Genomic DNA, 17,338 nt, shown 5'->3' with positions numbered 1-17,338 from the left:
TCCTTGTAAACACAAAATGTACAGAAAAGTTAAAGGAGGAATGTAATAATTATAGTTTTAAGAAATGTAGGACTGTAGCTTTAAGAATAGCCCTGTTATAAGATCACATGATCTGTGTAAACCAATGGGTTAGCAGTGTGGGGAACCTCTAGGAGGAGAGTTCTTTACTTATAGAGTTTGATGCCCACATATTGTTGCTGCTGCTGTCTTGTAAATAAAGTTAAGTGTGTTCACCAAGAAAAGTTGCCTGGAAAATCAACTCTATAATATAGGCTACTAAGTTTTTACAAACACATTTTTGAATAGGGCAGTGAATTACCTGTTTGCGTTTTTGCCAGTATTACACCTCTCTTAACTATTCCGCTTTTTCAATAAAATGATCACCCATACATTAACATAAACCAATATCATCGCATTATGATCATCTTTAATTATGCTCCAAGTACAAAGAGTGAAAAATGTGCAACATTGTTAAACATTTTGGAAACTGATCATTATTAGCAAAATACTGCACTCACTCTAACATGCAAGACATCATATGTGCATTCTGAGCTGTCTAAATGGATTTATTTCATTCTCTTTGCAACATCTAAATATGCAATCTGAATCTCACGATTAGCAGGGCACGTGTTTACAAATTCCTCCCTTTCGTAAGCATTGTTCAGGTATCTCCAAATTCCAGTCATTTCCGCTGGGATTTCAAAATTTCGGTATTTCATTGCTACAAGCTAGATGAAGAAAAAAGACAAAACATGCACTTGATTGATATTCTTGATATACAGGCAAGAAGCTTAACACAAACAAATGTGCTGTTAAAATGTAAATGATGTGCGAGGAATTGGATCAAGCACATTTGTCCTTTTAATTCAGTTCCAGACCAAGTTGTTGGGATAACTCTCAGCAGGCTGCAAATGTCCAAATTGAAATGTGCTTAGATACATTTTAAAGCAGTTCCTCAATATATCTGAGCCCGCAGCACAAAATGCCCCCTCACTTAACAATTTCAGAAAGTCTGCAGGTCTGTCTGGTGTATGTTGATGCTTTAAATAGAATCAGGAGCAGGCCATTCAGCCCCTTAAGCCTGTACCAATATTCAATTAGATCATGGCTGATCCGTATCTTAAATGAATCTACCTTCCTTGACTCTGTAACCCTTAATACTCTTGATTAGCAAAAACAAAATCCATCAATCTCAGTTTTGAAATTTCCAATTGACCCCCAGCTTCAACAGCTTCGGGGGGGTGTAAAATCAGAAAGTGCTGGAAATACACAGCTGGTCTGGCAACATCTGTGGAGGGAGATGTCTATCTAGGATGGCGCAATTGCAAAAGTTATCTAGGTTTTGGCTTGTGAATTTTCAGCCCAAAAGTGTTTCTCTTTTCTGCTTTCCCCACCGCCAGCTTTAGCACAGCGGTGTTGTAGCTTTCTTCCAGCAGTGCAAGAATAAGCTTTACATACAACACAATCAAAATGTTTACTTTTGGAATTAAAGGGTATAGCTACCCCTTTTTCAGCTTGTAGTACACTTTTTTTGTAATGCTTGGCTGTAGTCGGGAAGTCTGATCCAGTGTGCTTGACACAACCACCAGAACCCTGCAAATCTCACCGACCCACACACAGCAGTTCTGAGTAAGTTTTATCAACTACCCACTTTGTAAACCTAGTTCGACGTGTGATGGATTCAATGTCGTGGGATAGGGTAGAGGGGAGGAGAGATTAAATGACAAGGATGTTATGGAACAAAAGGCAAAATGAGTGGCAACAGTGGTAATAAAGAAACAAAGCATTTGTCCAGAGTGAGTGTGAATGGCAGAATAATAAACAGCTCTGTCCGAAACCAAAACATGAAAATGAAGATTCAGAACAGCACATGGCAAAAAAAATCAAAATGGAGGACAGAGTTCATGATCTGAAATTGTTGAGTCAATGTCGAGCCCAGAAGGCGGTCAGATGCCTAATCGAAAGATGAGATGCTGTTGCTTAAGCTTTCGGTGAGCTTCACTGGAACACTGCAGCAGGCCAGGAACAGAAAGGTGAGAATGAGACCACGGTGGTGAATTAAAATGGTAAGCAACCAGAAACTCAGGATTATGCTTGCGGACTGAGTGGAGGTGTTCCACAAAGTGGTCACCCAATCTGCATTTTGTTCTCCCAAATGTAGAGGAGACCATATTGTGAGCAGCGAATTCAATATACTAAATTAAGAGGAGTACAAGTGAATTGTTGTTTCACCTGGAAGGTGCACTTGGGGCCTTGGACAGTGAGGAGAGAGAAGGTAAAAGGGCAGGTGTTACACCTTCTCCCCAGTGTGGGAAGGTGCCGTGGGAAGGGAACGAGGTGTTAAGGGTGATAGAGGAGTGTTGCACAGGGAACTCTTTGGAATGCTGATCGGGGAGGGAGGGGCAGATGTGTTCCATACTGGAGAAGGCGGAAATGGCGAAATGACCCTTTGACTACGGAGGCTGGTGGGCTGGAAAGTGAGGACAAGGGGAGCCCCATCGTGGTTCCGGGAGGGAGGGGAAGGGGTGAGGGCAGAAATGCGGGAAATGGGTCAGACCCGGTTGAGAGTGGGAGGAATACTGCGTGGAGGAAAAAAGACATATCAGAAGCACCGTTGTGGAATGTTGCATCACCAGAACAGATATGATGGAGATGGAGAAACTGGGAAAAGGCAATGCCATGATCTAATTTTATAGTTATGCCCCCTTGTTCTGGACTCCCCACAGGGAAATAGAGAAAGAGCAGGAGAGTGGGACGAACCAGACCCTAGCCAGACTGCTCTTTGAAAGAGCTGACACAGACTCGGTGAATAGAATGGTCTCCTTTTGTGTTGTACTATTCTATAATTTCATGCTCAATTTATTTCCAAAAAAAATACAGGGCTTTTATACAGGACACTACCGTGATCATAATTAAATATGCACTCAACCTTCATCCAGTGTTAACAGAAATCAAAACAAACCTTGATAATGTGAAGCTTTGGCAGGAGATTACAATCTGCCAAGGTCAAGTAATCTCCATCGAGGTATTTTCTGTTAGAACAAATGTCTTCCTCTGTGCTATTAGCATCAATTTCTTCAGGTAAAGGTGTGTTTAAATAATCATCTAATTTCTTCAGAGCTTTCAATAAGGCCTTTTCCAAACCTGAATAAATGAGGGAAAAGTGATTGTAGGCATCAGAAATAAAGAGAAACAAGGAAAGAAATAGCACCAAGTGAGAAACCTAAAACACCTGGCTCTGTACAGATCTTCTGCACCTTTCTTCATTACTTTTCTCTGAAGTAATCTGACCCACCTTCATTCTTGCACTATATTTCCTTCCCTTCTGGTTCTTCTTGCTTAGTTTCCCCCCTTCCCCCCCTTCTCCTCTTCACAATAATTCTCCTATGCCAGCCAATAAAGTCCTACCCCAAACACGGGCTAAAAACTCCACTGACCTGAGATCTATCTGTTTTATGCGATCAAGGAAGATTCTACTCGGAGGTCAGCAGAACAGTAAATGCCATTGCATTCCTTGGGCTAGGAATACATTTCTACAACATACAGAAATGTTGTACAGTATGGTCATACACCTTTAGCCACTTAATGGCAGACCTCCAATATGCCCTGAAGCCATTTGGTGGAGTCAAACAGAAACAAACAAATTTCATGTAGAACAGTCAACTAAGTTTCCCAAGAACATAATGAAGGGTAGAGATATAAGACCATAAGACCCCAATATAAAGGAGCAGAAGTAGGCCATTGGGCCTGCTCCATCATCCAATGAGATCATGGCTGATCTGATAATCCTTAACTCCATTTTCCTGCCTTTTCCCTATACTCCTTGATTCCCTTACTGATTAAAATTCTGTCTATCTCAGCCTTGAATATACTTAACGACCCAGCTTCTGCAGCCCTCTGCAGTAAAGAACTCCACAGATTCACTACTCTCTGGAGAAGAAATTCCTCCTCATGTCTGTTTTAAATGGGTGACCCCTTTCGCTGAGGTTATGCTCTCTGGTCCTAGACTCTTCCACAAAGGAAACCTCAGCACCTACCCTGTCAAGCCTCCTAAAAAGCTTATATGTTTCGATAAAGTCGCCTCTCATTCTTCTAAACTTCAACGAAACTCCAATATCATATAATATTAGAGGAAAGCTTATCAATAATTATCTCAACCCTGAGACACTCTGATGCCATATACTGTGTTACTCTGTATAATTGGGGTAAAAGCAATATCACTCATCAATGTTGTTCGTCATCAAGTGACATACAACAGGCTGTGCACCTCCAGGTGGAAGGTACATTGCCAAATGCTAGATTATATTGTAAATAGGATCCAAGCCAATTGGTGAAGCTGAAACCAAGACACAGAGCTTTTCTTTATCAAAAGAGTTTATTGACTTGTTCAGTCTCACCGGTCTCTTTCCATTCCACCCAGTGCCTCAGCTATCCCCTATTTATATCTTCTCAAAGACAATTAATACCCATCACCTGTTTCTCTTAATCTGAACAATGTAATTGACATCAACAAACACTAACAATGTAATTAACGCATAACATCAATGAGACAGACATAAGCAAGGGAAATTGAAAATTCAGATATTCTTTTACCCACCTTTTCTTTGTGGTTACCACCATTTGCACACTTTTCCTACTATAATAAAATATCAGGGAGGATCACTGGTCTGAAAAATATAAAATAGATGCAGTAGCTGTGCTTTGCTAAGGTTGACATTAAGATACATTGTTGGGGTGGAGCACAGGCTGCTTTCTTCTACATCTACGCTAAGCCACATCCGACCTGGAAGTAAGTGTCTCCCTGAAAAGGCTGTGGATACTAGGCTAATTGGGGCTTTCAAGACAGAGATTGAAAGCTGTTTGTTAGGGAAGGCTGTCAAAGGGTAAGGAATTAAAGCAGGTAAGTGGGGTTGTGGTAAGATCAACCATGATTGAATGACAAAGCAGACTCGAGGTTGAGTGGTCTACCCCTGTTTCTATAATACCAGTGGGAGGGGTTTGGGTTACCATATGGAGAAAGCTCCATTCACCAGCACTGATATCTTTCACCCTAAACACAAGGAACATATATATGGTCAATCCTCTTCACCAGTTTTCTTTATCAATTGGAGAAATAATGTTCCAAAGAGGCAGGACTTGAAACGTTAACTCTGTTTCTCTCTCCACAGATGGCGCCAGACCTGCTGAGCTTTTCCAGCACTTTCTGTTTCCATTTAAGAAATAATGGCTGTATGTGAGCAGTTGTAGTCAAATGAAAAGCAAAATAGCTCACCAAGGAGCACACAGCCAAATCATCATCCCCTGATTTTTTTTCTCTTTACAAGTACTGACTCACAGGCTGTGTATCTCCAATACTTTGTTTTATTATTTCCCACGGCTGTAGTCATCTTACTTACTTTCATTTGCATCTTTCCTGACATTCTTAATGTATGCTGAGAACTTGGCAAATACATCATTTCCTGCTGAATTCGATTCGGGATGTATGGCAGAAAGCTTTGGATACCTGGAAAGCACACTGTTGTCATTACACGTTCTTCAGAACAAATACCTTTGGGCAATACTTTTTTTACTTACTGGTAGGGCACTGCACCATATTGGCATACTTGACGCAAGATCCATAACCACTCACTCATTGTCATCATATAAGCTTCCAGCAGAGCAGTCATTGGACAGCAACTAGGAACCAGAATGTTGCCAATTCCTCTTAACTGGAGGACTCTGAAGTCAAAGGTCGCATCTCTAATGCAAGTGTGACTAACTAGAGACTGACGCTGGAAATTTGACGCTATGTGTGGATCAGTACTGCAGTGAGGAGCTGCTTGGATTTTATTGGACTGAATCTTGCTGGAAAAATAATGCTGGGTTTACGATGCACCATGTTATTAATGCACAACTCGGCCAGCAAGTTCAAGGGGATAAAGAGATAGACCATGAGTTGCGAATGTCCATGATTTACTCCGCTCTGCTGGTTGCTTTGCAGAAGCAGTATCTTGTCCTTAACCGCTCCTTTATTTTAAAGAGCTGGTTGGACTTGCAAAACAATGAAACTTGCTGTGGAAAATTAGAGTGCATATTTAACAGCACACATACCTTTTCAACAAATTGATCATTATTAATGCAACGTCAATGAATCTCTCTGACCCAGAAGGGGTATAATCTAAACTGTTGAGACTTAGCTGGTCATTATCATTTTGCAGTTTGTGGGAATTTGCTGTGCGCAAATTGGTTGTCACATTTCCTACATTACAACAGTGCCAACACTTCAAAAGTGCTTCATTGGCTGTGAAGTGCTTTGGAATGTCCAATGGTCGTAAAGATACCATATAAATGCAAGTCTTTTTTCTTTTATCCCTGTATGTAATAAATGCTTCTCTGTGATTTTAAAAATTCCAAATTTACATTTTTAAATTCTTCTCTTACTTTCCTTTCTATTTATTTCTCTCTTTTACACGATCTTTCTTCTTCTTGCTTTATTTCGCTTTCTGTATCAGAATTGACTCTAATTCATCATCATTCTCCATTGTTCTATTTCTCAATCCTTAAATCTCATTGGCTGGGGAGACAGATTGGTAGTCCTCGTTGCTTTCATTGTTTCGATATCAGATCTCGCACTTCCAGCAAATTGAGGAGTATAGCGTTTTGAGTTGAAGGGTGGAGGAAAAGGTCTTGCAAGATGCTGTCTCCTTATCTTTTTCTTAATGAGGACTTTGGTTTTGTTAATCTATAAATATGCTCCACCAAATTGGGCTGAGGGACCTTTCTTGAATTACTCAGTTGTATATTGTTAAGTATTCTACCACTTTTATTGATTTCAGGCACAACATTCAGAGACAGACCTTGGTGGCACCAATTTATCTTCTAGAAACTCTTCTATCTTGTTAACATCTGTTTTGACTTCTCCATTGAAGGTCAAAAATGGAGGATTGGTACCAGGGGCCAGATTTTGCAGGTCAGCAGGCTTCCTGTAGGGACACAGTAGATGCAAGATTTCACAGACAAAGTAGCTTTATACCCTGATACTTACAAACAATATCAAATAATTACTGCTAGATCTGATGTCATTATGGTCAATGATATTTGACAAAAAGAACTTCCAAGCTTAATGGCAACTTGCAAAACACAACGCACCTTTTACATAGAAAAATAACCCACAGTCCTTCACAGAGGCATAATGAAAAGTGAAAGGAGGAGTATTTAAGACAGGTGACCAGAAACTTGGTCAAAGTGGTGAGTTTTGGGGAGGGGGCACAAGAGGACAGGGTTGAATGAGTGGGAAGTTCAGGGGAGAGGAACAGATTGTAGGACAAGTGCACAGCGAATGAAACTCCAGTCACAAAATAATTTCATTTTTTTAAAAACTCAATTACTGTCACTAGATGTCACTATTATCCTTTGTAAGCAGGCTAAAATGTAATGAGGTACTGCAAAAGCATGCCAGCAACAACTTAATTCCACTTAGGTAATTCATGCTTTTAGGACAAGTGCCTTTAAGCTCTACATTGCAACAGAAACTGTTAGGAGTGACAGTCAAGATCAAAAAGGTAAGGCAAACTGAATTTCTCTAAACACACCGTGTTTCTTTCTGCAGAATAAGGTACAGTCTTGCCCGAACTCAAACCCATCCCTACACAAAAAATAAATTCAAATGATCCAAGAATTCAAGGTACTGAAAGAACCTCATGTAGACTGTACATTGGCGGAGGTTATATTTTAAAACGGGAATGACTGAGACTTGACAAGCCTGGTTTGCCTGCACTTAAACTATTCAAGCTTCTGCAGGGACAATGCAACGAGTGAAAAACATTCTGTACACAAGAGGAGGTAAGACATTTCCTGTAAACGATTTTGCAAACAACCAGTAAAATGCAACTGCGGTTGTCTGAAAACAATAAGGGAAATTGTAACGCCATCACACTCCCTCTCCCCGCAATTGAAACCAACTAAAAGTACAGAGCAAGGTCGAACCTGGGACCTCTCTGGTCTACGAGGTTGCATTCCATCATTGGACAATACAAGTATCATCATCTGGGGAGTTAGTTCTGCATCTTACTGCATTATTTTGCACTATGAATTGTGCCATTGTGTGCTGTTCCTCTGTTTTTACATTCAGGTGTTGGAAGACGGTCGCTTTTGGGTTCCATTTTAATCTAGAGACACAATGGACAGCATACCATAGGACTGACTCTGGGTACAGAGATCAATCTCATACCAAAAGGCAGAATCACAAGTCTATCAATTCATGGAAATACAATGGTATCAACTACAAACACAGGAATTGTTAAACAATAAAGAGACCATGGTCCATTTTGTTAGTCTTTTGCTATCCTGGTAATCACATGATACACTGACAATGGGGCTGCCGACTTAATATTAAGTAGGATTACATAGGATTACATTGGATATACGCCACAGAATCAGGCCATTCAGCCCAACCAGTCCATGCTCGTGCTTATGCTCTACTCAAGCCTCCTCCCCTATCTTCTCATCTGAATCTACTATCTTATGCTCTAATCCCTTTTTCTTCAAATGTCTGGTTTCCCCTTCAAAGCATCTACACTATTTTCAACGACTCCCTGTGTGAAGAAGTTTCACATTCTCACCAGTCTTTGGGTGAAGAAGTTTTTTTTGAATTCCCTATTGGATTTCCTGGTGACTATCTTATATTGATGGCCTTATGTTATGCCCTTCTCCACAAGAAATAGTTACATGACCCCCGAGCCCTTAAGTACTGTAAACTGCAGGGCTAAGGGCTGGGTGCAGGAAGGTGGGATTAGAAAGGGCACCTGGGTGTCCTCCGGCTAGCATGGACAAGATAGGCCAAATGGCCTCCTTCTGTGCTGTAACTTTTCTATGGTTCTATGGTTCTAAGAGGAAGCCATCCCGTTCTATCCACTCTATCAAAACCTTTCATAATCTTAAATATCTCTATTAGGTCTCCCTTCGGCTTTCTTTTTTCAAGAGAAAAGAGGCCCAGCTTGTCAATCCTTTCCAGATATGTACACCCACACATTTCTGGTATCATCCTTGTAAATATTCTCTGCACGCTCTCCACTGCCTCTAAATCCTTTCTATAATATGGTGACCAGGGCTGCAATCAGTACTCTAAGGGCAGAATTTTGCTCCTCGTGGGTGGGCTCATGCCCAACCTGATCGGGCGTACAATAGCGTGAGAAGACGTTGGGCGAGCATCCCGACATCATCCCATGTGCCATCGTTAGGTCTTGCAAAATCACACGGGCAATGTAAATTATGGATCGAGTGGATTTTTAATGGCCTTAAGTGGCCTCTTAATTGATGGCGGGCACATCAATTTACAAGGATGATGCCAGAAATATCAGGTAAGGATTGACAAGCTGGGCCTCTTTACTCTTGAAAAAAGAAAGCTGAAGGGAGACCTAATAGAGATATTTAAGATTATGAAACGTTTTGATAGAGTGGATAGAAAGAGATAAGTTCCTCTTAGAACCATAGAACCATAGAAAAGTTACAGCACAGAAGGAGGCCATTTGGCCTATCTTGTGCATGCTAGCCGGAGGACACCCAGGTGCCCTTTCTAATCCCACCTTCCTGCACCTGGCCCTTAGCCCTGCAGTTTACAGTACTTAAGGGCTCGGGGGTCACGTAACTATTTCTTGTGGAGAAAAGCATAACATAAGGCCATCAATATAAGATAGTCACCAGGAAATCCAATAGGGAATTCAAAAAAAACTTCTTCACCCAGTGACTGGTGAGAATGTGAAACTTCTTACCACAGGCAAATAGTGTAGATGCATTGAAGGGGAAACCAGACAAATATTTGAGGGAAAAGGGAATAGAGCATAAGATGGTAGATTCAGGTGAGAAGATATCGGAGCCATGCCTGCCATCAATTAAAAGGCCACTTAAAGCCATTACAAATCCACTTAAATCCATATTTTACATTGCCCATGTGATTTTGCGCTCATCACATGGGCAAAATGGGCAGGCGAGTAGCCCACATTTTGCAAAACCTCATCCAAGGGCAGGATAAAAAGGGTCAGCAGCAATGCAAGGGTGAGTAGTGAGGAGTATAGGAAATAATTTGCTGCTGGTTGCTTATTTGAACTTGACAGCTTCATCTCTGTTCTGAGCTTCATTCTTAGCATGTCCAGGCTTCATTTCAGGACTCATTGGTGTCTCCAAGGCACCCAGAGGACTTTGACCATGTGGACCCTTTCAAGCATCAGACAGCCTTCTGAAAGCCCAGTATTGGGGATTGTGGTCTCTGCTGGAGGCACCTCCTCTGTGGAGGAAGAGAGGGGCAGAAGGGAGAGGAGGTCAGGTGACCCAATGCAGCTTCTAGGGGAGTATCCTGTGGGAGGAGAGGCGCAGGCACAAGGGGCACAGGGCCAGCAGGTAGTCCAAAGTGGAAGGGGCCCAGAAGATGCCACTATCCTGCTGCCAGGGTTTACGGGCAGCGATGCAGCTACCTCAGTATGTCCGAGCTGCAATGCCAAAGGAGGCTGTGACCTCCATCTGTCAGATGATTAGGTCTGAGATCACCTCCAACTTTGTGGCTGGATACCCCACCAGTGGCTCTGAAGGTCACAGTGGCCCTCAACTGCTATGCCTCCATCTCTTTCCGGGGTCAGTGGGGGGTCTTTGTGGAATGTCCCAATCAGCTGTCCACAGTTGCGTCAAGCTGTTGAGAGGAGCTCTGTTCAGGCGGATAATGACATTTATTCATTTTCACACTGGCAAGGCCAGCCAGGCTGAGCGAGCCAGAGGGTTTGCAGTGATTGCTGGGCTTCCCTGCATCCAGGGTGCAATCGGCTGCACACATGTGGCCATCAAGGCACCAGCGGGTCAGCCGGGTGCCTTCGTCAACAGGAAGGGCTTCCACTCGATGAACGACCAGGTAGTTTGTAACCACTGGTCGCAGGTTCTGCAAGACTGTGCACCTTTGCAGCTCCCATGACGCTTATATCCTGAGACACTCCCAGCTGCCAAGGCTATTCAGTGCTCCAGCCCAACTGGATGGATGGCTGCTGGGTGACAAGGGCTATCCGTTGAAAAGGTGGCCCATGATGTCTCTCTGCCACCCAAGAAGAGAGGCTGAGCAGCGTTATTATGTGAGTCATGCCTCCACAAGGGTAGTGATAGAGAGGACCTTAGGTCTTCTGGAGATGCGCTTCCAATGTCTGGACCATTCAAGGGGTGCACTACAATGCCCCCCAGAGCGTGTGTCACTGATAGTGGTTGCATGTTTCGCTCTCCACAATCTGACACTGGCAAAGGGGGACCCAATGGAGGAATGGGATCTTGTTGCAGCTCCACAGGCCACAGAGGATAAATCCAGTAGTGAGTCAGAAGAGGAGCACAGTGAAGAAAACACTGAGGGCATGGAGGCAGACCGCTGAATTCTTCAGGGAGGCAGGGACATCAGGGACACCTTGACCCAACATTCCTTCAGCTAGGCTGCCAAAGACCTGCTTCCACCTCATGTCAGGGATGCTGCCTCCGTTCTGGATGTCTGAAATGGCCCTTTCATTTGAACCCAAAGTCCGCTCAGTGCCTGTGTAATAAAGTTCATGTCCAGCATTACATACTGGTGTACCCTGCACCAGGAAAGAAAAAGGTGAAGCGCACTCAGGCCATTATGACAAAAACAAAACTTATGTACTTCTCACAATCAAAAAAAAATTAACATGACCATCTCTGGTGTTCATTTTCACACCAGTAAATAGAAACAAAACATTACAAAATAGAAGATCACCCATGGCCAGTCCCTCTTGTGCTCACGGTGCCTTAAATTTATGTTTACCGGTGCTATTTCTTGGTGCTGCCCCTCACTGGCAGCAGCATTTGAGACAGCCTGCTGACCCTGCTGTCTTGTTGGCCTTGATGACCTTGGCGGTCGTCCTCTGGCCCGTGGAGCCCATGCTGACCCTGCCTGGGAGGGAGCAGCCAGTGCCAGTCATCTCCCCAGTCACTGCAGCCTCGTGGTCACTGGCAGAGGGGCAGAGGAGCTGCTGTCATCATCCAGAGTGCCCAGAGAGGAACCCGCAGAGACAACAAGCAGCTTGTGTGCCTATGTGAGGTTGCTCTGCACCGCCCTGCTTGCCATTGATGGATGGGCACCCTGCTGGGATACTGGGTGCCTCATCCATCTCCCACGCTGTCACTGACCACCTGAGGCTATTGCCTGTGTGAGGATTTGCAGGTCCGAGTGCAACCCCAGGAACCCCTCATTCTGTTCCATGGCCACTCTCTCAATGGAGGAGGCAGTGTGCTCAGTCATGAGGGTCAACACAGTGCTTATGCTCTGCATGGACTCCTCCACAACAGGGACCATGGCACGCACCCTCACGGATCTACGCCAGATCCTCCCGCACATCCAGCATCTGCCGCCCAATGGACGACTCCAGAGGCTCATCATCTGCCTTTGACTCCGCATCGTCCTGGTCTCCAGAAGTCCTCTGACTGCCAGTGCCCTGGGCACTCGCTGCCTCCACTTGCACCTCAAGCAAGTGTGATGTGCCTTCACTGCTGTGCACCTTTCTAGCCGAAGATGTAACTCCCACCGAGGTGCTGTATCTGCTCTGGTGCCTGGTTCAGAGAGCAGGTATGATGCAGGTGCATCTGGAGCCTGGCGGGCTTCTGGTGTCAGGAGTGGCTCTCCGGGGTCCTGCGATTGGGTGCCTGCTGGTGAACCTAAGGGAGAACAACATGTCATTAGTTTAAGTCATCACAGTGTCACTGTGCATGCCAGGCACCCTGGTGACACAATGGAGATCTGCGTCATGGTGCACTCGTCTGTCAATGAGCAATGGGGCCTCCAATTCTGAGGCTCATGTCAAAACTTTCATCTCTGCACACTGCGCTCTTACCTTCATCCGACACCCCAGCCTCTCTGCGACCGGCTGACCGAGGTGCGTGGCGTCCTGCTCAAATCTCGTCAGGTTTTGGAGGCCTCTGCCTGTTTGTGACCTCTCAATGTTGTTATGGGTTGTCTTCTCCTGAAAGGACAGAGGAGCATTGATTAGTCCCCTCTCTACCTGCAGCACCATTGCAGCCTGGCCAACCCCAGCTGAGGAACACCTTGCAGGGCACATCCGAGCCACAAGGCACTCAGTCCAAGCATCCAGGGCTCACCCTCTTAGCCAGCTCTGGCAACATTGACAGTTGGCACTCAGACTCTAACATCCCTGAGCTCCATGGGGGGAGCAGCCAGCCCTTAACACTTCTCCACACTGATCCATACCAACGCGGTACTCTCCCTTCCTGAGCGCAGCACGTCATTGAATCTTTGGCGACACTACACCCATGTGCACCACACAACATCATGGCTGCTGACCTTGGCTGCCACCTCCTCGCAAGGTTTTTTGGTCTGGAGTGGTGGCCTCCTGCTGCCATCTCTGGGGATGAGGGTGACCCTCCTGGCAGGCACCTCCTCCAGCAGCACCGCGAGACACTTGTCCGAAAACCTGGGAGTGGGGGAGGGCCTGCCAGTGGCCACCGGGCCTGCCCTGCCCTCCTGCCTGCTGTCTCCAACCGTTGCTGAGGACATAGCTTCTGCAGAAGTCTCAAGAAATGTTCTTCCCTGGCAGCCTTCAAGGAGCTTCCGGTGCTGTTTTAAGCCGCCCGCGAGGTCACCAATGGGCCCGGCGTCTGATTGGCCCCCACCCTCGCTCAGCCCTTCCCAACCATTGGAAAGCTGCATTTCATGCTGGGCGGGCCTTAATTGGCTGGCCAGTGCGAAATCTCCGTCGTGAGCCAATCGTGGGCGGGGGCCTGTTTCCCGACCAGTCCCGGGCCCACTGATCATGCCCGCCCACCAATGATAAAATCCAGGCCTAAGTGTGGTCTCACCAGGGTTCGATATAACTTTAGCATAACTTCCCCACTTATCAATTCTATAACAATCAATCTCTATCCACTGGTTTTCCACACACCCAGACATCACACAAACTGAATCTCAGTGGTGGAAATCTTTGAAATAATCACCTCATTGCTTCCCAATCTTGTTACACTTACCACATACCAACGTTCCTTGAACTTGGGCTCATTTACTCTATGGAGTACACCTGATGCTGCAAGACCATATGGTCAGCTGCATTCCCATCGTGAAAAGGTGTCTTTAAGCAGAGATTACCTCAGCCTCACAATTTTAGCTGTACCATTTGTGAGGTGGTGAAATTGAATACATCTCCACAAGAACAAATTCGGACTTTAAACTGATCCATCTGTTAGCATTTAATACCCAACCATTAGCAAATAAGGCCAATCAGTCTCAGGTTGTAAAATGTTTACCTCTTTAGATCAACTGTTGTGACATTAAATATCACGCCTTTTAGCCAAAGGATCATAAACAGCCGCTGGGAAAATGGGCAGTTTCCAATGCTTTCCCCGTCACCACCAGCCTGTACAACACAATATAAATAAAGGTCATTAACGGCCATCACCTTGCCTTTTTCTGAACAGTTGTTAGTTGGATGATGACCACAACATATTCAAGATCTTACAGAAAGCCATAAACAGTGGTTGAGATTTCTTATTACCCAGAACCTTTCTGGGCAGGACACATCTCTTCCAAAATGGACTCATGCACCATTGTAAAGATAACTTTCTATGAAGTCTTAATGGTTGAATATTCTGCAGCAGAATTAGAGAAACATTATGGAAGAAAAAATGGTCACTTCTCAAATGAGTCGTGGTCGGTCTCAAATTAGCCTTGACTCCTGGCCGGTCTCCGCCTTTCACCCTCTGTAAACTTCAGCTCATGTCCTAGCCAACCGTTATCCTTCAACCAACATCACCACAACATATTGTCTTCTCGTTATCTCATTGCTGCTTGTGGGATCCTGCTGTGAGCAAACTAGCTGCCACGTTTCCCTACATTAAAACAGTGACTACATTTCAAAAGCATTTCGTCAGCTGTAAAGCACATTGGGACATTTTGAGGTAGTAGAAATCACTATATAAATGCAAGTCAAAGCTCTGCCTCCTATATCTTAACTTGAGCCACCAAGTCCTGTTCACCTACCACTCCTGGTCTTGTTGGCCTACATTCAAATTTCTATCCATGTATTCAAATCCCTCCGCTGTCTTGCCCCTCTTGATTTCTATAGCCTCCTGTGGCCCCAGAACACTCTAAGATCACTGTGTGCCTCCAATATTTGCCTCTTTGCATTCCCAATTTCCTCACCCCACCATTGTTGAATGTGCCTTCAACTGCCTCAGCCCTAAGCTCTAGAATTCCCTCCGAAATCTCTCTGTGTCTCTACCTCTCTTACCTCATTGAAGGTTCATTGAATTTAAATTCAATTTAAAAATCTGGAATTAAAAAGCGTCTCAGTAATGGTGACCATGAAACCCCCCCCCCACCGCCATTGTCAATTGTCGTAAAAACCCATCTGGTTTACTAATGACCTTTAGGGAAGGAAATCTGCCATCCTTACCTTGATCTGGCCTACATGTGACTCAATACTCGCAGCAATGTGGTGACTCATAACTATTCTCTAAAATGGCTGAGCAAGCCTCTCAATTCAAGGGCAATTAGGGAAGGGCAACAAATGTTGGCTTTGCCAGTGACACCCACATCCCATGAAAGAATAAAGAAAAAAAAATGCTCTTTAAAACCTACCTGTTTGACCAAGCTTGGTCACTGGGCCCGATATCTCCTTATGTAGGCCGGTGCCATGTATTGCATGATTACAGTCCCATAAAGCAGCACTAAAGCCACTCTACAAGAGCATTTCCAAGCAATTGAATAAATTTTGTGTAATGTAGACTGATAAAAAGTTTTAAAAGAATTTGGCTAAGCAGTGAACTGAATAGCTAAGGGAGACAAGGTTTTTTTCAACTAATGTATCACTAGCAAACAAGTGTAATTTATTGGTGAACCTTAAGGAAAGACGTGGGTTTATATAGCAACTTCCATGACCATCAAACATCTCAAAGCACTTTATCAGCCGATGAAGTACTTTTTGAAGTGTAGCCTTGGAAATGCAGCTAATTTGCACACAGCAAAACTCCCACAAATAGCAATGTGGTAGTGGCCAAGTTATCTATTTTTTGTGATGTCGTTTAAGAAATAAACATTGAACCAGGACAAAATAGTGTCAAGGGATCTTTTAATTCCACCTGAGATGGCAGACGAAACCTTATTTTAATGTCTCATCCAAAAGACGGCACCTTCAACAGTGCAGCACCCCCTTAGTACCACACTGAAGCTTGTCTTGATTTTGTGCTCAAATCCTGAAGTTGGGTGTGAAATTGTGACTCAGAGGCAAGATTGCTAGAAACTGAGCCATGACTTCTATAGTAACGTCATCCAGAGTCTTACTAGTGGGAGTAGACTGCTCTAATAAATCTTACATAACTGTAGGGCTCTTTCAAAATGCAAGGACTATTGTCAGTGAGTAGCATCAAAATGCAGGAATTTCACTATGTGGACTCGCAGTGCTTTAGAACTAATTGAAACTCAAACAGCCAGTGTTTCATCTCAGAAGAAAAATCAAATTACAACAAAGGGTTAACATAACTGCAACTCAAAAAGGAATCATGGTTAGATATTGAACAGATTTTCTACACGTAAACAGCCCAGAGCCAATACTTCAGTATTTTAATATTAAATTTTTGCCCAACTACTAAGCAACCCTTTTCCTTTCCAGAAAGTTATTTAGCTTTGAGGAATATTTCCATAAGCAACTATTTCATTTGAAAGCAAAGAGCAGGGTAACTAGTGTGGCGTGCACTGAAAGACAAACACTGTTCACAATTAAATAGAGTTCAACATATAATTCACCCAAAATGATGTCGCCAAGGATGTTTAAGATATTGAAATGTATAGAAATCACAATTTTAGTCTGTTTTTATGAATAAAACCTTACCTTGACGAACAATTCAATCTCTGGATACATGCATTCACTTTGTGTTGAGATAGTTGCAGCCATAATACTGGCAAGTAAAGGTCAGGCTCCTCAAAGAGTACAGCAAAATAATACAGCTCAGCCCCTTTAGCTCAAAATACTGAGCACCATTACTCAAACTTCTTTCAACTTCCCCACACGGACCCCCAGAAGAATATGGAACTTGCTGTGCGATTTCATGCTTTTGAGGCAGACACTTGCTGAAAGCATTGGCAGCATTTACTGGGTGTAACATGGAGGAAAAACTGCCAATAAATGCCAAGCTGCTGTGAGTAGGTGTAAGTTCAAACTTAAAGCTGAAAGCAAAAGTGGGAGGGTGACATCAATAACAAGTTTTTGGTCTTGACACGGTTTAATTCACAACTGTTCTACATCTACAAGTTTCATAATGCTCAGCAGGGGTTTAAATACTTTATATAAACTCACTGCAGAAGGGTGCGGTCTAT

At 43.9% G+C, this 17,338-nt stretch overlaps 1 protein-coding gene across 1 annotated transcript; it reads right to left on the bottom strand.

Moving 5' to 3' along the window:
- Positions 1-412: 412 nt before the first annotated feature.
- Positions 413-17,114, bottom strand: LOC121290698 (chloride intracellular channel protein 4). Its single transcript, XM_041211512.1, has 6 exons — positions 16,854-17,114; positions 14,272-14,381; positions 6,837-6,962; positions 5,397-5,503; positions 2,963-3,144; positions 413-728 (listed from the first exon to the last, which is right to left on the bottom strand). The coding sequence occupies exons 1-6, from the start codon at positions 16,914-16,916 to the stop codon at positions 567-569; spliced, it is 750 nt and encodes a 249-aa protein (XP_041067446.1). The 5' UTR covers positions 16,917-17,114; the 3' UTR covers positions 413-566.
- Between the last annotated feature and the right edge of the window lie 224 nt (positions 17,115-17,338).

This window comes from Carcharodon carcharias, chromosome 18, assembly GCF_017639515.1.
Source record: "Carcharodon carcharias isolate sCarCar2 chromosome 18, sCarCar2.pri, whole genome shotgun sequence".
Classification (NCBI taxonomy): domain Eukaryota; kingdom Metazoa; phylum Chordata; class Chondrichthyes; order Lamniformes; family Lamnidae; genus Carcharodon; species Carcharodon carcharias.
The sequence above is the reverse complement of the archived record's forward strand: the minus strand, read 5'-3'. Positions and strand labels throughout refer to the sequence as shown.